We start from the raw sequence: 24,471 nt of genomic DNA on the forward strand, positions 1-24,471 counted from the left end.
TGGCGGAACCTCTGCTTTAATGTGTTGGAAAGGTTGGAGAGCGCTGTAATGTTCTCCAGAGTGAAAAGCCCACAGGGACCTTTGACAGCATAAGGGCTAAATGGTCCATGTACATTGGCACTGAATCCTGTATTAGTTGGGAAATAACTCATCATGAAGAAAACTCTTCACTGTGCAACTCTCTGTGTGAATCTCAGCTGGTAAAGCAGGGACCGGCTTTACCTTAGTGCAGTCCTCATTCACTTACCTCATCCTTCAATTTTGCTTTTAAATGTCCTTATTTCTTCTGAGAAATGCTCACTTCCTGTTCTTCTGTCTGTAACTCAACACCGTAATGCAAGGCTTTCTCCCTGGTGTGGAGAAAGCCTCTTAAGGGGGGAGGGGGCGAGCAGGCAAGTCAGGACACTCTCTACTTTGCAGATAGAGAAAGGAGCTGTGTGTTAGTGGGTGTCCTGACACTCCTGCTCGCCCCCTCCCCCCTCAAGAGGCTTTCTCCACACCAGGAAGTAAGCCTCGAATTACGGTGTTGAGTTACAGACAGAAGAACAGGAAGTGAGGATTTCTCAGAAGAAATAAGGACATTTAAAAGCAAAATCGAAGGATGAGGTAAGTGAAGGAGGACTGCACTAAGGTAAAGGAAGCTGTTTAGGGAAAAACATTTTTTCCTTTACAACCCCTTTAAGTTTTCTCTCATTCAGCCCCACATACTGAACAAGAAAAATCTATATATTCCCATATCTATAGCATGTATGGAGGGATCTTCTTTCTCTGCCTGCTATTGTCTTCTTGTCATTCCGCTGCCCCCAGGGTTGTCAGAATGCCCGAACAATGACTGTTTGGCCAGGTACTCCCCCCCCCTTCCTGATTGAAGTTGTAGAACCAGGTGGTGTAGACAGTGCCATCCATTGGCATGGTGTATCTATTCTCAAAGTCTAAATTAATTAAAATTAAGATTTGTATTATGGAAAGGTTAGTACATTTATACATATACCACCACTTAAAATTCTTGAATTTAGAATAAGGTGTTAAGCTGACCGTAGTTGGTTCTAATCGTAGCAGGTTTAGCAGGGACTGGTTGAGATTCAAATCATCTTAGAGCAGGCTGAATGTACAACCAGCACGTTTTATTTTCAGCATACGATTATTGTCAGTGGCTATAACTGCTAGCAATAAACATTGTGTTCACCCAACATGGATGGCTCCCCATGCCCCCCTGCCAGGAGTACACAATAGTTTTGCGGAAGGGATTCTCCCATCAATATTGTCTGTGTTGATGGGGGAATCAAGCGATCCCACCATATGCAGGTGGAATATGTCTTAATTAAACCTCAATTATCTAGGGGTTGATTTACTAAAGGCAATTTTCTGGTGATTTTGCAATGTGCAATGAACTTTTCCCTTAACTTAGTGAATGTGATAAAAAAAAACTATTTGCAAAGAATAACTAATCACATGCTTGCACGGAATTATATGATGGAAGTTGGCACAGCTTCGCCTCATTCACTAAGCTAAGGGTAAATTATCTTGTAAAGTGAAGCATTTAGTAAATAAACCCCCTAGGGTCTAGTCTTCTCTTTGCTGTTGACATGTGTCATGTCATTATATCATCCTCCCAAGAGCTCTATGATAGAAGGTTATGGATTCCAGTGATTGTGGTAGGGGAATTAAAAAGTTTGCAGCATTTTAAATCAATAATTTCACTGTGAGGAAAGTAATCTACACGTTGCATTGCTTTCAAACAAGTTTGAATTTGTCCAGGCCTGTCTGGCCTGAAAATTCAGCCAACAAACTGTCCATTTGATGCTAAAAGTCAGATTCCTGCCATTGCCATTCTCTCTGGGGCAGAACGCCTGTATGAATGTAGCCTTGGTCTACAGAACAGCATGTCAGGGTACTTCTTACACCCAGTTAACATACCTTATAAGACAGAAAATATTCACCTTTTGGAGTTCAGTTCCACTTTAAGCCCTGGTTCACACTGATGCGATGCAGGGAACGCAGAGATTCCTGTGCTTTTTCCTCACCACATAGAAATCACCCTGTGTTCATGCAATCTACTGCGGGTTTCATTTAAAAGACACCTTAAAGGCAGTTCACAAAGCGCAATCAGTTCGTATGAACACCCATGCAATCTGGTTACACTGCGAACATAAAAAACGTTTCTCTGGATGCGGTGCACAGGATCGCATGTGGTTTGCACAGGAATGCGTCTTGGACGGAAGGCATCTTGGCCTCTGTTTGCTCTGTAACTGCCATGGTGCAGCACATGTGATCAATTTTGACACCATCCATTTAATGGATTGACAGTTTAGTTGACAGCACAAGCAAATGTGACAGATAGCCTTCCCAGCATGCTGGTAATGTAACTGTTTTTTGAAACCATTAAAGTATAACTAAAGACAAAACATTTTCTTTAGTTTTGGATGGAGTGGAGAGGGACTAGAACACATTTTTATTGCTGTCTGTTTCCCCATTAAGGGGATTCACCCTCTCTATGTTTCCTGTTTATCATTATCATTGAATGTGAAAATAAAAGAAAATCCCAAATTGGGTTGTCCCCGAAAAAGTAATATAGGGAAAATGTCCTCTAGGCTCTAGATAAGAAACTTGCTACAGCATTTCCTCTTTCGGAAAAAGTAGTAGCCTGCATGGCCTTCAGGGACAGGTTCTCTTTGAGACAGTCCAGGTCAACCGTATTAGGCCTCGTACACACCACTGAGGAACTCGTAGCAAATGAATCATCGTTTTCCTTGACGAGTTCCTTGTTAGGCTCGTCAAGAATCTTGACAAGCTTTCTTTGCGTACACACTGTCAAGACAAAATCTCGTCGTTCTTAAACGCGGTGACATTCAACACGTACGACGGCACTATAAAGGGGAAGTTCGATAACACTGGCACAACCCTTGGAGCTGCTTTTGCTAATCTCATGTTACTGCGTGTTAAGTAAAAGTTTGGTATGAGACGATTCACGCTTTTCAGTCTGTTACAGCGTGACGAATGTGCTATCTCCATTACGAACGCTACTTTTAGCAAAGGTGCGCTCCCGTCTCATACTTTATTCTGAGCATGCGCGGGTTTCTAAGCATACACACAAACGTATTTCTCATTGTAAACCAGCCTGACGAGAAATACGATGAGGAAATTGAGACTCCTGACGAGGAAAAAGGGAACTTGTTCTCTTTTTTTTCTTGTCGAGTTCCACAACAGTTTTCTCGATGAAAAACATACACACGACCGTTTTCCTCGTCAAAAAAAGCTCTGCCACCAAGTTTCTTAATGGATTCTGTCGAGGAAAACAGTCGTGTGTACGAGGCCTTAGAGATGCAGCTGATGTTGAACACTTGTGATCACTATATAATCGATAGGGAAGTACGTGACGTCACCCGCTGCCATCTATCGGACCATGCTGTGCGTTTTTGTTTGCATTTGATTCCTAGCACTGGATATAGTGCTTTTTATGTAAGTGTATTTTCACTATTAAATGTTATATTGGTTATTGCGGAGAAACACTATGTTTTGTTTTTCTTACATCGGATTCCATGGCTGCTATCCATGCTGATATTACTTGAGATCTGCCATCCATGCTGATATTACCTGAGATGTATTCCTTTCCTGCTTGGATTATGCTGTTACATGCCTGGGATTGACCCTTATGATAAAGCGATTTTTTATTATCAGTGAGGTGAGCGGCCATTGTTACTATTGGTGGAGGTCTCCTGCTAACCCACGCTATATCACCTGCATGCCTCATATTGTCAGTCACTTATAAGAGAATCACCTGGATGATCTTTATTTGGACTTTTCCTCTAGCGCTGCACTATCTACTTTACATTGACTCTTAATGAATTTATAAATTGAATCCTAGTGCATAGCTGCTGATTGTGTTTTACCTGTATATTGCGCTGATTTTTTTACTATTTTCACTTGTGATTACTAGCAGAAGACTTCTAATTGTTAAGAATTGTATTTTCTCCACTTGTGGTCTCTGCACATTCTCTGGGTCAAGGTGTTTCTGCCCCAGTTGTGGCGGCAAACAGTTCACTAGCCAAAATCCCATGGTTGCATTGCCTGGTATGCTGAGTGAAACGTTCAGATATAAGTTTTCCATAGAAATTTTTGTCTTTGCCTCCCTTTGCCTGGAGCACTTTCTGGCTTTGGTGGGCATCAAAGACAATTAATGTTCCCATCCCTTAAGCAATTTCTGTGCCTTGCTATCGGACTCATGCACTACCAATCTGGGATCCTGCCAGGGCTGGACTGGGACAAAAATTTGGCCCTGGACTTCATCCAGACTGGCCCACTATGACAGGTCTCTCCCACAGCGGCCGGACAACTCCCGCACCCCCCCCCCCCGGCCACCCAAGCACCCTCTCCCCCTTCACTAGCCACTAGTCACTCTTTATTAGAGTAGAACGGCTGGTACTGGTACTCTTATAGGCAGTACCAGTGGGGAAGCTAGACATTATTTCACCCGGGGCAAAGAATCAGTTTGGTGCCCCCCCTTATGGAACAAGATTAGGCAGAAGTGAGAAACTCCCAGGCCGCTGTCACTGAAGCCGGCCCACTGAGCCATCGGCCCAACGGGAAACTCCCTGTAGTCCCAATGGCCAGTCCATCCCTGGATCCTGCCCCTCATCCATTGGTCAGTACCTTGTGTATTAAGATGCAGGACATGGTATTAGCCTCATTGCCTTCCTGAAATATTCTCAGAGGGATTCTTTGATGGGAAATAATTGGTGCTCTATTAAGCAACCTGACATGGTCCTCCAGGTATTCCAGTAATTTGCAACGGTTCAGAGCTTTCAGAAAAGGTCGTTGGAAGGGACTCACCTTGGGAATGTCTGGATGGCCCTACTCACAGTCCAGGGCAGAGTGTTTTTCCTTGTTGATAACTTTTCGCCCTCTGGTCTCAGATTCAAGCTCTCTGGAGCAGGAGCGATCAGGATCTCCACTTTTGTATGAGAGACCCCAGAACTGAGGGTAGCCTCATGTGAGGCAATTCCTTTGACCTGGTTTCACCCCAGGCCTTTACAGGTCTTTGTTGATTGAGGGACAAGTTCACTCAGTCTTTGGTCAGGTCATTTCCCTATTGCTGAGGCTCAGGGGTATGGTTCTTGAGCAAGGAAGTCTTTTCTCTTCCTGTTTTAAGAGGAATCCCTATGGAAAGACTACTCCACACTGTGGATCATTCTGGTGAAGAGACCTAGACACCCTTAATATCAAGAGGCTTGGTTGTCTTTATCATCTTGTTTCCCAAGGTAACATCCAGAAGTTCTGGGCTGCTTCATACAATCTGGATCCAAGCAGACAATGCCATGAAGGTGGCATACTTACATTTTCAGATGGATCCAGAGTTTTGCAGTAGCAAAAGATAGATTGGTATCTATGGCAAAACGTCAGGCATGAGCATTCCATGTATACACAGTGGCAGGCAGATTAAATCCGATAGCAGTGCCTAAACCTATGTGACTGATTTTACCCCTAGAACCATTCCTGGAGTTGTGTCCCAGGTAGGCAACTTCAGTGGCCGACTACAGGGCCGCTGAGGTCAAACTAAAGGCTAGGAAATTTTGGCTCAGGTGTAGTGGTCCTCTGGTAGGATGCTCCTATGACTCTCAGCACTTCCTTACCTTGTTTGTCTCGCATGTTTGCAATGTAAAGCATCCCAGTGTTCCTCATTGTTCTAAGTTGATCCAGGCAGATGTGGTACGCTAACCTAAAAGAGACGCAGGATAGTTGCTCCGAAGGATCTACTGTTTCAGGATCATATGTTCTCTAAGGCCGCGTACAGACGAACATACATGTACGATGAAACCGGTCCGCCGGACCGTTTTCACCGTACATGTATGCCCGGGGATTTCTGTATGGTGGCTGTACTCACCATCATACAGAAATCCGCCGTCGCCGCGACAATGACGCGGCGACGTGGGCGGCCCTGCCAGTTCAATGCTTCCACGCATGCGTCGAAGTCATTCGACGCATGCGAGGGATGGCGGGCGCTCGGACATGTACGGTAGGTCTGTACAGACGACCGAACATGTCCGAGGGGGACAGGATTCCAGCGGGCTGTTTTAAAACAAGCCCGGAAATATTTGCCCCCTGGGAAAAGGCCCGGCGGGCAAATGTATGCTGGAATCCTGTCCGCTCGGGCCTACACACGACCGAACATGTCTGCTGAAACTGGTCCGCGGACCAGTTTCAGCAGACATGTTCGGTCGTGTGTACGGGGCCTAAGAATGTGTTTTGCCATCCAGCTTCAAGCTGCATTTGACAGCTTGATGATTGAAGCTCAAATTCCAAGAGACAGGGCATCATGCAGTCTAGGAATCCCTTGATGCAATGTGGGGAGGTCTACTTCTTTATATTAAATTTATTGCTGGAAATGTGATCCATGATTATCTTGGTATAAGCCTCAGGACTTTCTCCCCAGGTGTTTCTTTGCTGGACAAGTCCTCTCCTGCAGCTGGTCCTAGGTCAGCATTTAGCTCTTAATATTGCTGTGACTTTGTGGAATCTTAAGTAGTTAAGGGCTAGCTTTCACTTGGGGAGGTGACTGTTCAAGACTGGTGGCCTTGTCTGGCATGGATCCTTTTGCTGGTTTAACATAAGACAAGGTTGTTAAAACCCAGTTCTCCATCTTATTCGGGGTAGTTTCTATCTGTCTCCTCAAACAGGACACCCTTTTCAGTTCAACTTCACCCAAAGGAAGTTTTCTGCGTCTTGGTTGGATGTGGTCAGGTTGGAAAGTTTATCTATCAGCCTTCCTCTTGATTTACAGATGGACCCTGTGCTGATGAGCTGATTTCTAGTTCCATCATGTCAAGTTGACTCAGCAGACCAACAACCAGCTCCCTGTTCTAGAGTTCAATTTACATCCTGTCCTGACAAGATGCACTCTACTTAATTTATGAGTGCGTCCTGAGCTTTTGGCTGCAGACTACGGTTTCTCAGATCAGCAAGCCTGCCACCTTGGCTTCTATCCTCACTTTCCCTGTGTTCTACCAGGGGCTTGAGGTGATTGTAGCCAGATTAGTGCACTGGCTACGGGAGTATTTGGGTGCTGTGCATTGTCCTTTTTACGTCTGCAGTGGCATTTTTGGGGCAGTTTTTCAGGGCATTTCCCCTTGAGGGGGTTGTGTTCCAGGGACCTGTCCTGGGGATTTGAATGTTGGTGTGGATAGTAAGGGTATCCTGGATGGTGCTCAATTTGTTTTTATACCAGGTGGACATTTGCTGTGGCCATTTGTTTGCCTATCCCATAGTGGTATTGCCTTGTCTGACTTAGATGAAGTACTCCTTCAATACAACCAGATTAATGATGGCACACTTGCAAACCATCATTCACTAGCCATAGCAGCTATACCTAGCACCATAGAAACCAACAATTCCTACAATTTATTCTAAGGTCCCGCTATATTGCTGGGCTGCAACCATCAAAAGCAATTGCTGTATGTTCCTCCAGCAGCATCTGGACATCGTGGGCACCTTTTGCAGAGATGCCAGCCAACACGACAGGCAGGAGAACCAATCAGGTTATAGTATGGTGCATTCGTTTGTTGTTGTTTTTTTGCCATATGTGTCCCATTTGGGAGATTTCCCCTTCAGTTCCTGTCCCATGGCCAAAACAGGAAGTGAGAGGAAACCAGGGTCACCAGAACTAGCATCCCCTCTATTTCTGTTCTGGTGACAACTTCAAATTTGGGATTTTCTTTCACTTTCAAACTCGCTGATAATGGTAAACAGGTCAAATAATGAGGGTGAATCTCCAGACAGGGGCACAGACAGCAAAAAAAAACTGAAAGACGTTCTAATCTCTCACCACTCTTTTCAAAATCCAAAAAAAAGGTTTGCCTTTAGTTATACTTTAATACCCCGTACACACAATCGGAAATTCCAACAGCAAAAGTCCGATGTTAGCTTTTGAACAGCATCAAATTGTTGAAGTTATTCCTCTGCTTCTCTAAGGTACTTATGGCAAGCTAGCTGTATGTAAACATACATTTAATGTTTTATTAACCACTTACCCCCCGGACCATATTGCTGCCCAAAGACCAGAGTACTTTTTGCGATTCGGGACTGCGTCGCTTTAACAGACAATTGCGCGGTCGTGCGACGTGGCTCCCAAACAAAATTGGCGTCCTTTTTTTCCCACAAATAGAGCTTTCTTTTGGTGGTATTTGATCACCTCTGCGTTTTTTATTTTTTGCGCTATAAACAAAAATAGAGCGACAATTTTGAAAAAAATGAATATTTTTTACTTTTTGCTGTAATAAATATCCCCCAAAAATATATAAAAAAACATTTTTTTTCCTCAGTTTAGGCCGATACGTATTCTTCTACATATTTTTCGTAAAAAAAAATCGCAATAAGCGTTTATTGATTGGTTTGCGCAAAAGTTATAGCGTTTACAAAATAGGGGGTATTTTTATGGCATTTTTATTAATATTTTTTTTTACTAGTAATGGCGGCGATCAGCGATTTTTTTTTCGGTATTGCGACATTATGGCGGACACTTCGGACATTTTTGACACATTTTTGGGACCATTGGCATTTTTATACCGATCAGTGCTATAAAAATGCATTAGATTACTATAAAAATGCCACTGGCAGTGAAGGGGTTAACACTAGGGGGCGGGGAAGGGGTTAAGTATGCCTGGGTGTGTTCTTACTGTGGGGGGGGGTGGCCTCACTAGGGGAAACACTGATCCTCGGTTCATACATTGTATGAACAGAAAATCAGCATTTCCCCTGCTGACAGGAACGAGAGCTGTGTGTTTACACACACAGCTCCCGTTCCCCGCTCTGTACCGAGCGATCGCGTGTGCCCGGCGGCGATCGCGCCCGCCGGGCACACTCACGGGAGGCGCCCCTAGTGGCGGCTAAAAGGCAGGACGTCATAATACGTGATCTTGCCTAGGAGAGCCACCTTGTGGACGTATTATGACGGTGCGGCGACGGCAAGTGGTTAATGAGTATATTGAAAATGGATTGAGTGGCATTTTTGTATCTGCTAAGAGTTTTTAAGAGGATCTATTATGATAATTTTGTTACAGTCCTATGGGACAAATTACATGTACTACATTGTCACCAGTTGTGCCTTCTAACCTACTTATGAGGTCCAACCTGCCCCTCTCTCTTCCTGTTTTGGTACATCTGACAATAGCTTTGAAGGAGACAGCTGATTCATAAGTGCAGATTATTTCAACTGTGAACACTTTCCACGGACAAGAAATGGCAAGAGCAATTCAGAGGAAGGGGGATGTGTCAGGCTCTGCTTTCCTCTTGCTGCTGTTTGTCAGTGGAAAGTTTTTACAGCCGAGACAAGCTGCAGCTATGAATCAGCCATCTCCTTCAGAGCTGTTGTCAGATCGGACCACAGCAGGAGGGGAAGGGGTAGGCCAATACTAGAAAGCACTTAGCAACATGGGACAAAATAGAACTTCTTTGATTTCCAAAGACTTAAAACTGTTGTATAAAACAGTTCTACCAGATTTTTTTCCAGGAACCTACTCTGAAAGATCGGCCTAAGGAACAGGAACCTGAAGCCAGTGATCCCCAGGAATCTGCAGAACAGTAAGTATGATTGATGTTTTATCTTTAGCATTATCCTATGAAGTACTCTCTGATCTCAGATGCTTTAACACAGTGGCATGAAACGCACTGACTGTTGTTTTACTTTGACAAGACTTTGATGTCTGAATAATACACATTCTGCATTTCCTGTTACAATAGAAGGCTGCTGACTGTGTACCGTAATAATGACAACATTAGGCGAACAACACAGGAAACAAATTGTTTTTACATTATAGCATTGTAGTTTCAGTTCCTCCTTTTTTTTTTTTTTTTTTTAATAAGATGTTCCTTTAAATAATGTCACCACAGGTTCAGTGGTGAGCTGAGAAACCTGCTTTGTGAGAAGGAAGCAAAATAGTAATTATTGTAAGTCAAAGGGGCTTTAGTGCAGGCAGGATGTGAGTATAGCAGAAGCAAGTTTGTAGACGCTTATGTGACGTATATCATGTAGGAGGACATAAACAGTAAAATACTATAAAAACTCGAAGGAAAACCTCCAAGCTTAAACAGTACGTTATTACACAGGTCATCTGATGTTTTAACTATTTGTCTACCAGGGCAATGTTTTAAATTTTTAGCTAGTAAGTTAAAACCTGCATTTTCTGAAAAAAATTACTTTAAACCTCCAAACAACTATATATTTTATGAAAGAGAAGAAATAAGAATAAAATAGTGGCAGTTGCAATTTTTTATGTTGCACAATATTTGCGCAACTATTTACCAAACACATATTTGTAGGAAAAAAATGCAGTTAAAATTATTTTACTGCAAACAAACACAATATTATACACAATTGTTGGAAACATATAAAAGACAAGGTTTTGTAAAGTAGATACCAAACATGTCAAGCCTTTCATGCACCCATGAAGTTGTGAAAAACGACAGTACCCAATATTCTCCATTTTAAAGTTTTAACATTTTTACAGGTTAGAGTTAAAGTATAATCAAAGGCAAAACTTTTTTTTCCCGTTTTGGACAGAGTGGAGATGGATTAGAACAATTAGATTATTATTTCTCCAGAGAGAATAAGTTCAGTGCTCGCAACCTTTCTTTATAACTAATATCCTCCAGACTCTTTATTAGCTTTGTTACCTTCTTTGTACTTTATCCATTTCCAGTACATCCTGGTGCCCAGAACTGGACAGTATACTCCAGGTGAGGTCGGACCAGAGTAGAGTGGGAGAATTATCGGTGGTTTGAACACCATTTTCATATGTGGGGCGCTGCTCACATATCCGCTTGCTTCTGCATGATATGGAGACGGGTAGGGGCCATCTTCCCCTTAGTCGTCTCCATGTCACACAAGGGAGCAGACGCGATTGCCTCTGCTGCTGCCGGCGGCGCTTTTAAAGCGGTGGAGGGCTCCCACCGCTGATAAAAGTGATCTTGTGGCAAATCCGCTGCAGAGATCACTTTTATCTTGAAGCGGACCGCCCGCTGAAGAAGAGGATATCGGGGTTATGGTAGCTAGCTGCTACCATAACAACAGTATTCCTCTTCAAAGTAGTGATGTATAACAACGGTGGGTGGTCCGTAAGTGGTTACTAGACCAAGCAGTCCAGCAAAAGTGGCAGGTGGAGCGTTACCACAAGCCATATAACCCTGACAGGGGTGCTTACAATCCTTAGCTTTTTTTAATTTATGTAAAGTTTTTACCCAAAAGCAAAAAAAAAAAGAAAAACTGCCGCAACTGCTTTTAAAAAGTTCAACTTAAGGCTTCATTCACACCAATGCGGTTTTTCATGCTTTTTGCAGAAACGCAGGCAATTATTTTTAACATGGCTTCCTATGGAACACATTTACATCAATGCATTTTTGTGCCTCTGCGTTTTTGGAAAGGGTCGGGGACTTTTTTAAACGGAAAACAGTGTTTTTTTTTCTTTCTTGGTTCAATAGACTTTAATGGATAAGCTGCAGAAAAGAATACAATGCGCTTTAACCATGTTTTACCGCAATTTTGACGCATTTTGCGTTTTATAATCTGCCCAACGACAAATTTCCGGTCCCAAAAAAAGCATAAAAAACACAATTCCCTGTAAAAATGCAGCTTAATCGTGATTAAAAAAACACAAAAAGCACTGCAGAAATGCTCAAAAGCAAACTGCATAGGTGTAAATTGAGCCTTAACCACTTAAGGACCAGAAGAATTGCCCCCTTAATGATGAGGCCATTTTTTGCAATATGACACTGCGACGCTTTAACAAAGCTTCGCTGTACCCAAACAAAATGTATGTCCTTTTTCCCCCCACAAATAGAGCTTTCTTTTAGTAATATTTGATCACCTCTGCGGTTTATATTTTTTTGCGCTACAAACAAAAAAGCTTGACAATTTTGAAAAACAATATTTCTTCCTTTCTATGATAAAACACATGCAAATTGATTTGTTTTGCGCAAAAGTAATAGCGTCTACAAAATAGTGTTCAGAGCTAAAAATAGCCACTGATTACTGTATAAATGTAACTAGCAGGGAAGGGGTTAACACCAGGGGGTGATCAAGGGGTTAAATGTTCCCTAGGTAGGTGTTTCTAATTGTTGGTGGAGTGGACTGACTGGAGGAGGAGAGAGATTGCTGTTCCTGATCACTAGGAACAGCAGATCTCTCCACTTCCCTGTTAGAATGGGAATCTGCTTGTTTACATTGACATATCCCCGTTCTGGAACTCTGTGGAGCGATCACGGGAGACTGGCGGACATCATGACCACTGGTTACGTGCATTGGCTCCAGCAGAATGCGCTTGCCCCCTATCGCTCTTAAAGCGGCTGACATACACCAAGTGTGATTCGCGCAGCCGTGCCAACCTGTCACAGTATAATGACAGTGCCTGGTCGGCAAGCGGTTAATATTCCTTCACCTTTAATTTGGATGTAAATTGCACTATAATGCAGAGGGTAGACACAGAAATTTCAAGAACCTTTTGGTACAGAACCTTCTATACCTCAAAGCAAACCTGTAGTTGAGACACACCTCAACTGTATAGTAGCTAGTACCTAAAGGGGTTGTAAAGGTTTGTTTTTTATTTTCTAAATAGGTTCCTTTAAGCTAGCGCATTGTTGGTTCACTTACCATTTCCTTTGATTTCCCTTCTAAATGTTTTTTTTCTTTGTCTGAATTCCTCACTTCCTGTTCCTCCTCAGTAAGCTGTTCAGTAAGCTGTTCTAAATGACTTTCCACCGCTCGGATGATGGTGGAAAGCTTACTGGGGAGAAACAGGAAGTGAGAAATTCAGACAAAGAAAAAAAACATTTAGAAGGGAAATCGAAGGAAAAGGTAAGTCAACCAACAATGCAATAGCTTAACCGCTTAAGGACCGCCGCACGACTATTTATGTCGGCAGAATGGCACGGTCCTCTCCTCCGTTACCGCGGGACCCATGGATTCGATCCCCGCCAGTGTCCCGCGATCGTTTTACATAGAGGAAGAACGGTGAGAGGTAAGTGTAAACAAACCTTCCCCGTTCTTCCTAGTGTGGCTGTCAGTGATCATTTGTTCCCTGTGTTAGGGAATGATGATCAGTGACGTCACACACACAGCCACGCCCCCCACAGTAAGAACACTCCCCTAGAACACATTTAACCACTACAGCGCCCCCTCCTGGTTAACCCCTTCACTGCCAGTGTCATTTTCACAGTAATCAGTGCATCTTTATAGCACTTTTTGCTGTAAAAATGACAATGGTCCCAAAAATGTGTCAAAAGTGTCCGATGTGCAGGGCCGATCCGCCCTATAGGCTCACAATGCAAGCCGCTTAGGGCCCCGTTAAGCTGCGAAGGGCCCCCCAAATTACTAGAGGCCCGCCTGGTGAGAAGTCATTTTTGCCCCCTCACCCCGCTTCTCAACTCGCTGGCTGCATGGGAGAAGAGGTAAGAAGTCAGCACCCCCTGCTTCTCAATTTAATGTAAGATGTCATTTCCGACAGCAGAACCTACCCCCGCTTCTCAACTTTCTTTAATGTGACATGTCACTGTCGTCAGCGCCCCCCGCTTCTCACACTGTCGATGTGTCTGACATAATGTCGCAGTCACGAAAAAAATCGCAGATCACCGCCATTAGTAGTAAAAAAAAAAAATTATTAATAAAAATGCCATAAAACTATCACATATTTTGTAAACGCTATAAATGTTTGCGCAAACCAATCAATAAACGCTTATTGCGATTTTTTTTTTACAAAAAATATGTAGAAGAATACGTATCGGCCTAAACTGAGGAAAAAAAGTTTTTTTATATAATTTTTGGGGATATTTATTATAGCAAAAAGTAAAAAATCTGGCATTTTTTTTAAAATTGTCACTCTAAAATAAAAACCGCAGAGGTGATCAAATACCACCAAAAGAAAGCTATATTTGTGGAAAAAAAGGACTCCAATTGTGTTTGTCACGTCGCATGACCGCGCAATTTTCAGTTAAAGCGACACAGTGCCGAATCGCAAAAAGGGGACAGGTCCTTTAACTGCATATTGGTCCGGGTCTTAAGTGGTTAAAGGAACCTATTTAGAAAATAAAAAACAAACCTTCACAGCCCCTTTGAAGCCATGGTCTCCTGGGAAAAAAATAAAAAAAAATTTGTAGTATAAAAACATGTATAATCATTAGCAGGGGTGTAACTAAAGATCACAGAGCATCATACCAAACTTTAAATGTACCACACAACAGAAAAAAATTCTATAAAACCGTGCCACATCTATAGATGCAAGGACTAATTTGCATCATACAAAAAATAATGAATTAAAAAAGCATGCTAATAAATAGTTAATTTGTATACTTTAATAAAAAAAAAAAAAAAAAGGTTAAACGCTTGCTTGCAGCCTGAATATCCTATTTTCATGGATACACTTAGCATGACAACAACCAGACATTTCTGATTTCTATTTAATTCATATTTTTTTTTGCTCTTTTTACGTGTTACGTGTTTCGTGGAGAAGTGCCCCCTAGGATTAGCGAGTGGAAGTAAAAAGGCTGTTTTCTTGGCTTGTTATATTTTAAATGAGTGCAGGGCACTACATATCTTATGCTATAGGTTACACATTTTAGTCACAGTGCAGAGTAATTCAAACTCTGCAGTGACATCTACAGTACAAAAGAAATACTGAAATGCTTTGGATCACACTAGTACATTAGCAGCAGTAGATACGTTAGAGCCCATTATAAGTGGTATGCAAAGCAGCAACGTGAGTGCAGATTTCTCTGATCAAATATATATTTTCTTTCTATAAGAAAGGGTCAATTTCATCCTCTTTTTGGGGAAATGTTTACTGGAAATGTGGGTATATAAAAAAAAATAAACATATGTACTTGCAGCAATGCAGCAAGCTGTCCTCCGCCACCTCTAAGCCTGAGAACAGAGCAATGACCACTGTTTGTTTATCAGGCTCGCTCTGTGCTCTGCCCCTCTATCACCCACTGGAGCACCAGGCAGGAGAGGAGATAGGATCAGCTTGCTCAGGCTCTCAGCGGCACTGCCTGTAAGGCATCTGGGCAGTGCCGGCCCAAGACATTGTGCTGCCTGGTACCAAGAATGAAATGCTGCCCCCCCAAAAACAAAATTACGTTCACCAAAATGCCCCCACATCCATTATTTTATATCATGATAACTAAAGTGGACCTATCATGGCTCTATACATGTATATAGGAGTATAAAAAGGACCTGTTATGGCTCTATTAATGCAATTAACCCCACAGTGGAGTGGAGAGCGGAACGGGAGGAGCGGTTGGGCGGCAATTAGCCCCACAGTGGAGTGGAGAGTGGAGCTGGCGGAATGGGATGGCGTGCGGGCAGGAAATTTGCTGCCCCCCTGAAAGTGCTGCCTGGTACAATGGTACCATCGGGTCCCATGGTAGGGCCGGCCCTGCATCTGTGTGTATCCCAACAATATTGTCTGAAGTGGTTCTGTGATATGAGCCGGCAGTGGGCTTATTTTAAGTCACAGAAGAGTACAACTAAATACACTCCTCTGGCACACAAGAGAAATATGGACAAAAGTTTTGGCCATACTTCTCTTTTAAGGGTCAATTGTATGCTGTATTTATGCAGCATAGCAAAAGGAAAAGTGTACCTAAAGCCAATTTTTTTTTAGTCTGCTTGGATAGAGTGATGACTGTTTTGAACCCCAGGCAGGTTTTTGTTTATATCTGTGTCCCTGTTAGGGAGTTTCATTCTTTCTATTTGTCCTGGTGACCATTGTCATTGAGACGCAAAGTGATGAGAAAAATCCAAAGTGATGGGAAAAATCCAACATTTTCAGATGTCACTGAGACAAAAATAGAAGGGAAATTTTCCAAAGGGGACAATTGTTTTGGTGACAACTGTATTGCCTCGTACTCACATCCAGTTTTCCCATCGGGAAAACTGCCATGACAGCTTTTGGCCAGGAAAACTGGCCGTGTGTATGCTTCGTGGCAGTTTTCCTGACAGGAAAACCGCCGGGGATGCTGGCGGGAAAAATTAAAACATGTTTTCTTTTTTCTCGCCGGGATTCCCGGCGGTTTTTAACCCAACCAGGGTTAAGAGATTCCCAACCATAGCTCTCATGGCAGTTTTCCTGTCGGGAAACCTGGCTGTATGTAGGGGGAAAAGCTACCGAGCAGGTTCTCGGTTTTCCCCTCGGGAAAACTGATCGTGTGTACAGTGCATGAGATGGGATGAGACACAGATTGTTTCATAGCTGATGACATGTATATTACCATGGTTAATGGCAGGTCTAAACAAAGAATAAGCTAGCTCTTTCTTTGGTTGCTAAAGGAGGGGAATGTTGGTTATACTTTTAACTTTGACATATTTATAGGCTATTTTTGAGAAGCCTGAAGTAAAATTAATTTGAACTAATAGTCCTTACAAGAAGTCTAACTTAAAATCCAGGTACGCCACTGCGCCACTTACTTAGGAAACTACATACCAAAAAAGGTTTGGTATAAAAAAAGTTCTGCATTAAAGGGAAAAAAAAGTGAATGCATCATGAAATCTAGAGCAGCCTTTTGCAACCAGGGATCTGTGGAACCTTAGGGCTTCTCCAGAGGTTGCTTGTGGTTTATTAAGCAAGGAGCAATTTCTGTCTCTAAGGGCCAGATTCACGTAGAGCGGCGCAAACTAAGTTACTCCAAACGTATGTCATTTAAGTTACGGCGCCTTAATTTTGTGTCGTAAGTGCCGTATCCACATCGCATTTGCGCCCAAATTTGCGCCAGCGTAACTTAAATCCTGAGGCGTAAGGCGGGGTTATTGCAAGTGGAAAGGAAGTGGGTGTGCTCCATTGTAATGAGCCGTGACCCCATGCAAATGAAGGACCGGCCATACTGCGCATGCGCGCACGAATCTGCACCTCACTGGGCATGCTCAGAACTCGGCTCGGCGCAATCAGTAAGATAGGTAAAAGGCCAAGCGTACTTAGTTTGAGAATCGCCCTGTGTATAAATAGCCCCAGACAAACACACTTCGCTTGCAAAAGTACATCCCTGTGTTTCCCTTCCTCCCCCCACAAGGGTCTCTCTCTGCCCTCCTCCCAGGCCACAAGACTCATCTGCAGGCAGGAAGGCTACCCATAAGACCAGGGGGGTGGCCGAGTGTCTGCCGGACAATCTGCGGAGGGACAATGCCCTTCAGACCCGCCATCTGGGTCAGATCAACCAGACTTTGACCCCGATGGAGGACAGCCTGGGCTCTATTAAGGAATCACTCACTGATGTGGCCACAAACTCCTTGGCGGTCATCACATGTATTTGTGAGCTGCAGACCGCAACAACAGGCGTGGCCCAGGAGGTGAGTGCCCTGACCCAGGCTGTCCAGGACAACACCCGGGCTGTCCAGGCCAATACGGCTGCCCTCACACTCAGTCTGAACAGGATAGCAGTGGCCTTGGAGGGCAGGCCAGCAGGAGGACAGTCACCAGGGGAGGCTCCTCCTTCCCCTGCTCCCCCCCCGTTAGTCTCCTCCTTCCCCTGCTCCCCCCCAGGAGTCTCCCCTGGTTGGCCGTGGCCGGCCCAGGCGTAGCTCACGCCGCCGCCGTTAAGTTTGGGGGTACTTTTGATTTTTTTTTTTTATTATACTGTGCTTATGATTTGTTTTATGTGTGTGAATGATGTATGAATGTGGGGGTGGCATTCCTGATTAAATAAGGGTGTCACCCTCAGTTTTGGTGGATTAGGGATCCCCAGGACCAGGGAGAAGTGATCCCAGGTCCATGTGAATGGTGTATGAATGCACAGTGACATAATTGGAGCCGTGGCGTGGCGTTACTGCTCCCAAGTACCATTGGGGGTACTTGGATCTAATCCAATTATATGTGCATGTGATGTGTCTGTGCTAGGGACCACAGTGGGTGTGCATGCATGCATTCTCATTGTGCCATGATTAATGAGTGTGCTTACTGTGCAAAGATGCATTCTGCGAGGCGTCTCCTGACTGCTGTTCCCTCAGAAGAGGGGGTACCCTCGGTTACTAAAGTCACTAGTATAGTTATGAGCATGGATGCCCCTGGCATGTTGGCATACAGATTGTTGTCCTGCAAGTGTGTGTGCTTAGCTCTTCCTTAATGGTGTTGCTTTAGCTGACCTTTACACGGCTGGTGCAAAGTTAGGGCACCTTTTATAAAGTGTAATTTTACACCATGAAACGAGCAGATGTGCACAGGGCGTAATCTACGCCGCACACACTTAATTTTGTGGATCGCCTTATCTCCCTCATTTGCATCTTTGCCTATCAAAACAGTGGTGTGTCTAGCGTATTTTGCGCTCGAAGAAGCGCCGGTGTAATTCTTTTAGGTAGGATGGAAAAAACTGGATTTCAGGCGTATCTCGTTTTGAGGATACGGCGCAAAGATACGTGCAGCGCATTTTTCAATTACGCCGCGCATCTCGAGATAAGTCGGCGTAAGTGCTTTGTGAATCTGGCCCTAAGTTCTTACTGACAGTTCTTTCTAGCTATCTGCAAGAAGGGGATTCTTCCCACTGACCACATATGTAAGGGACTTTGGGCCATATTCTCAAATACTTTACGCCTGCGTATCAGCAGATACGCAGACGTAAGTCCGATCCTATGTTTAAGTGTATTCTCAAACTGAGATACACTTAAACATGCCTAAGATACGACGGCCTGCGCCGTTGTATCTTAGGCTGCAATATTTACGCTGACCGCTAGGTGGCGGTCAGCGTAGAATATGCAAATGACTAGTCACGCCGATTCTCTAACGTACGCTTGCCCGCCGTAGTGTTTTAACGTCGTTTCCGTAAGCGATACGCGGCGTAAAGATAAAGATGCCCCCTAGGTGGCGTACTCAATGTTAAGTATGGCCGTCGATCCCGCGTCGAAATTTGAAAATTTAACGTCGTTTGCGTAAGTCGTCCGTGAATTGCGCTGGACGCCATTTACGTTACAGTCAAAACAAATGACGTCCGTGAGACGTCATTTAGCGCAATGCACGTCGGGTAATTTACCCGACGGAGCATGCGCATTACGATCGGCGCGGGAGCGCGCCTAATTTAAATTATCCACGCCCCCTACCAGGATCATTTGAATTAGGAGGGCTTGCGCGGGTGGACTTTACGCGACGCCGCCGCAAGTTTACAGGTAAGTGGTTTGGGAATCAGGCACTTGCCACTTAAACTTGCAGCGGCGTAACGTAAAGGACATACGTTCCGCCGCCTCATATATTTAAGAATATGCCCCTTTCTTCCCAGTGGCCATCACACTAATGTACAGTGAGCTGTAGATATAGTAAATAGCAGGGGTTCCCTTAGACCAGAAGTTTATTTCAAGGGTTCCTTCATATTAAAAAGGGACAGAAAGTCTGATCTAAAAGTTAATTTAACGATGGAGAAAAATATGAATTTTCTGGAAGATTGTGGGCTTAGAGGACAGTTTCACCTAAGGCTGTAATATCAGTGTTTAGTAGATTGAGTTAAACCACCTGACAGTATCTTATACTTCTCACGGGTCTTTTCATGAGATGCTTGAGTTTTTGGTTCTGCAGACTTTGTGTGGGCATTATGAGTGGGTCCAACTACTCTGTTGGATTTTTAATTTATTTTATGTCTTTAGGAAATGCTTGAGTAAGAAGGAAGAGTCAGGAATTGTTTTCTTTTGGAATATTCAAGATACAGTGCCTTGAAAAAGTATTGATACCCCTTGAGATTTTACCACATTTTGTCATGTTACAACCAAAAACCTAAATGTATTTTATTGGGATTTTATGTGGTAGACCAACACAAAGTGGCACATAATTGTTAGGTGGAAGGAAAATGATAAATGTTATATTTTGTTTTACAAATAAATATGTTAAAAGTGTGTGTGCATTTGTATTCAACCCCCTTAACTCTGATACCCCTAACTAAAATCTAGTGGAACCAATTGCCTCCAGAAGTCACCTAATTAGTAAACAGATTCCACCTGTGTGTAATTTAACCTCAGGATACATACAGCAGTTATGTGAAGTCCTCAGAGGTTTGTTAGAGAACCTTAGTGAACAAACTGCACCATGAAGGCCAAGGAACACACCAGACAGGACAGGGATAAAGTTGTGGAGAAGTTTAAAGCAGGGTTAGGTTATAAAACATCTCACAGAGCACTGTTCAATCCATCATTCAAAAATGCAAACTTACTAATACACCTAAACTGACAGGCCAGACAAGGAGAGCATCCGTCAGAGAAGCAGCCAAGAGGCCCATGGTAACTCTGGAGGAGCTGCAGATATGCACAGTTTGTGGGAGAATCTGTCCACAGGACAACTGTTAGTTGTGCACTACACAAATTTGGCCTTCATAGAAGAGTAGTAAGAAGAAAGCCATTGTTGAAAGAAAGCAATAAGAAGTCCCATTTGCAGTTTGCAAGAAGCCATGTAGGGGACACAGCAAACATGTGGAAGAAGTTGCTCTGGTCAGATGAGGCCAAAATTTAACTTTTTGGGCTAAAAGCAAAATGCTATTTGTGGCAGAAAACTAACACTGCACATCACCTGAACACACCATCCCCACCGTGAAACATGGTGGTGGCAGCATCATGTTGTGGGAATGCTTTTCTTCAGCAGGGACAAGGAAGCTGGTCAGAATTGATGAGAAGGTGGATAGGTGGAGCCAAATACAGGGCAAACTTAGAAGAAAGCTGTTCAATTAAAAACGAGTGTGCTTGGCCAATATAGTGAAAGACTGCGGCACTGAAAAAATGTGGAAAATTTCAAGGGGTGTGAATACTTTTCCAAGGCACTGTATATTAAAGAGGTATAGACAAAAAAGAGGGCAAAAGTTTTTTTAGAATTACCAAGACCTTATTATAAGGAATTTAAAGCTGAACTGCAAAGGTTAAATTTAGGTCTGAGGGGCTGCAAAAAGCACTTATTATGAAGGCTATTTACCATGTGATCAGCTGTGTTCATTCACAGTTGATCACAGTGTAAACAGGAAATGCTGCCCTGACAGCAAGTGAGGAATGGAGAGCCGATAAGCGGCATTCCTTAATGTGGACATCTGCACTGACAAGCAGGTCATTAATCATCAGTGTCCTAATTATCAGTGCAGCCCCAACAGTGCCCACCAGTGCTGCTAATCAGTGCTCACCAGTGCTGCCTGTCAGTGCCCATCGGTGCTGCCTATCAGAGCCCATCAGCGCTGCCTATCAGTGCCACCTATCAGTGTTCATTAGTGCTGCCTATCATTGCCCATTAGTGCCGCATGTCAGTGCCCATCAGTGCTGCCTATTTTTTATTCAAAATATTCTGTCTTTTTTTTTGTTGGTATAGCAAAAAAAATTAAAATTCCCACCAAAAGAAAGCTCTGTCTCCAAAAAATTATAAAAAATCTTGGGCACAGCATTGCATGGCCATGCAATTGTCATTCAAAGTGCAACAGTAATGAAAGCTTAAAATTGGCCTGGGTAGGAAGGGGGGGTAAAAGTGCCCAGTAGGCAAGTGGTTAATTACCCAATCCGCTACTCTTGCAAGCTCCCTCCAGACTGTAAGACCATTCCCCGCTGTACTATACTGGTCCTCTGACATCATCAAGATACTTGCTGACCACAATACATGCAGTATATATATGTTGCGGCTTGCAAGTGGTTTACCTGGTTTATGGCTAAAGCTATCAGTCAAAATCCCAGTATTTTTATTACTCAGCCAGCGATTAGCTTTCTCATGAAAGCAGTCCGAGCAGCTAATTTTGATCTTTTTCTTTTAAAGGCAGAGAGATTTGGGGTCTTATAGACCCCAGATCTCTCCATAAAAAGGACCTGTCATCCCTTATTTCTATTACAAGGGATGCTTACATCCCTTGTAATAGGAATAAAAGTGATACGAGAGATAAACAAAGGGACAGTGTAAAAATAAAAAAGATAAAATAAAATAAAATAAATAAGACAAACAAAATGTAAGCGCCCCAAATGTAGGCAGGCCCAGCTGGTGGCTAGGCCTGTTTGCATTCATTCTGGGCTGGGAGTGGCTCAGGACAGTGCTGGATGACTCACAGTTAGCATCACTGTCACCTCCCTCTTCTTTCTGGAAGGTGCTAGAAAGAAAGAAGGAGAGGGAGAGCTGCCTGGGGTATTCTAAGGATCCTTGACCAATACCCAGGGTCAGGAATGTGTGGTGATCTCTCGCGCTACTGTGAGTAGATAGTTAATGGTCAAATGGGTGAAAATCCCAAAGCAGCAATATCTATAAAGTGTTCACTGTACACAAATAGTAAAAATGATAAAGAAGGTGATATCGCGCTCAGTAAAAATAATAATAATGACATGCAAGATATAAACATACAGACATTGTGAATAAATAATATAAAACTGGAATCTTAAATAGAAGTTTACACTAAAAAGTGTATAAAAGTGATGCAATTAGTGCACAAAACCATAAATTAATAAATATATAGATGAACAATGGTTCATCAATGTGCATGTGAAATAAATCACAAATAAAGTCCACCTAAAAGTGCTAATGTTGCATGGATGACTATCTCAAAGACAAAGTGTTCCAATGATGGTAGCCTTGGAGTTAGTCCATAGAAGATGATATCAAAACAGATAAGTATTGTGAAATAGAAAAATAAATAAAGGATCCTCCTGCTGGTCTCCCAGAACTCTCACCTCCTTATAATGATAATGAGCATCAAAGAATCTCATATAGGTCAGCCTCGTGCTATATTATCTCCCATTCTTCCTCTTTCTCATCCAAATCTGTGTGCAAATAGGACTCCAGCCGGTGTATCTCTCCTGGCTAGGGGCTATGTCTTTCTCTCCGTTGCTGTAGAACAAGCCTCAGATAGAGCCACAACCATGGGGCAAAGAGAAAGAGAAAGAAGGCCTCCGATAGTGCAATACCATTAAAAACTGGATTTATTATAACTAAAAGGTGGTCTCTTACATAGAGATAAAAAAGTACAAGCCACACAATGAAAAACGGTGTGCAGGACGCCTTCTCACATAGATTCCGGTCACTTCCGGTTTGCGTCAGCCTCGTGTGCCCTGGGTCAGCCCAGATGGGGAGGAGTTGCCGGGTGGGGGGGGGGGTGCATTCAGGAGGAGAGAAGAGATCCTGGAAGGAGAGGCACGTGAAAGAAGAGAGGACAGCGGGAGAGAACACTGCTAAGAGGCTCCAGGGAGGACAACTGGTCGCACAGCCTGAAGGGCTGCCTGAGAGAACTGGGAGATTGCAGTTTGAGATGGGTGCAGAACCAGAAGAGAGGATTGTGGGAAGTGCAGTGGAGAGAGGTCATTGCAGCCAGGCTGGTTGGCAGGCTTGAAGAGAGCTATCTGGGATTGGTAGCTGAATAGAGGACAGTTAGCACCCAAACTATTTCTACACCACAGGGGCCCAAGGTCTCTGCCCACAAAGGCAGTTCACTGAGGCCTGGCTGAATTCGTGTCAGGCCTACCCATGCAGTGCTAGCTAGTCTGGAGGAGTAACAGTCTGCAGCAAGGGAAGTGCTAGAGGAGTAATGGTATGCAGCAAGTGAAGTGCTGAAGGAGTAACGGTCTGCATCAAGTGAATTGCTGGAGGAGTGAAGGATAAGAGGTCTTAAAGTGGAGGTTCACCCTATAAAAATGTTTTAACAGTACATCCAGCACCGTGCTGCATATAAAATGTCACTGACCTTTGTTTATTTTTTCCCGTAGATATCTTTTACCCGTGGAATTCACCGCGGCTTCCGGGTAGGGAATCCCGCAGGAGTGGGCGTTCCTATTGACATGCCAATCAATTGGCATGCTAAACGACGGCGCACACAGCGCGTCACGACTTCCCGAAGAAAGCACGGGTCGGCTCGGCTCTATTCGGCGCCTGCGCACCGGCGCCGAATAGAGCCGAGCCGACCCGAGCTTCTTCCCGCGGGATTCCCTACCCGGAAGCCGCGGTGAATTCCACGGGTAAAAGATATCTACGGGAAAAAAAAATAAAGGTCAGTGACATTTTATATGCAGCACGGTGCTGGATGTAGTGTTAGAAATTTTTTATAGGGTGAACCTCCACTTTAAGCAAGAGTTAGTGCTGAAGAGAAGACTGAAGTGTATATACTGGAGTGTATATAGAAGTTCCAAGCAAGTTGCACTGAATGTTCCTGAGCATCCCATAATTTACCATTTCCCATTTCCCATCTAAGTTCAATCCCCTCAATAAAAAAACAAAGCTTAGGGACTGTTCTATGTCTCTGAGTGTCTGAGAGATGGATGCTGGGCTGGACAGGGTGACAGGTGAACCACTACATTCAGCAACCCATATGGGGGCATGGCTACACACCTATGCTTTTAGCTTTTTGCCTGTATTTTAGCATTAACATTTATTTTCAGAAATGCAAGGTTTTGTATTCACCTGGCATTTTTGTAGCAAATGCAACTTTTAAATGTAATAACAATACATTATATAAAGGTGTTAGTATTTTAAAGTGCATTTGTTTCCATTGTCAAAAGCAAAAAAAAAATCTTCAAAAGAACTG

The 24,471-nt window shown here is 43.5% G+C and overlaps 1 protein-coding gene across 5 annotated transcripts in view; it reads left to right on the forward strand.

Annotated features, from left to right (window-relative positions):
- Window positions 1-24,471, forward strand: part of LOC120927002 (ras-related protein Rab-44-like) — a 136,773-nt gene that overhangs the window by 60,924 nt on the left and 51,378 nt on the right. For 3 of the 5 annotated variants that reach the window (XR_005747018.1, XM_040337375.1, XM_040337374.1), the window contains one exon: window positions 9,482-9,573. Coding sequence is in view for 4 of the 5 variants with exons in the window: in XM_040337375.1 (XP_040193309.1) it covers window positions 9,482-9,573 (92 nt within the window). In the remaining variant the exon portion in view is untranslated. The remainder of the gene's footprint in view (window positions 1-9,481; window positions 9,574-24,471) is intronic. The other 2 variants (XM_040337376.1, XM_040337377.1) reach the window with 2 other exon arrangements.

The sequence above is a fragment of the Rana temporaria genome, chromosome 2, assembly GCF_905171775.1.
Source record: "Rana temporaria chromosome 2, aRanTem1.1, whole genome shotgun sequence".
In the NCBI taxonomy this organism is placed as follows: Eukaryota; Metazoa; Chordata; class Amphibia; order Anura; family Ranidae; genus Rana; species Rana temporaria.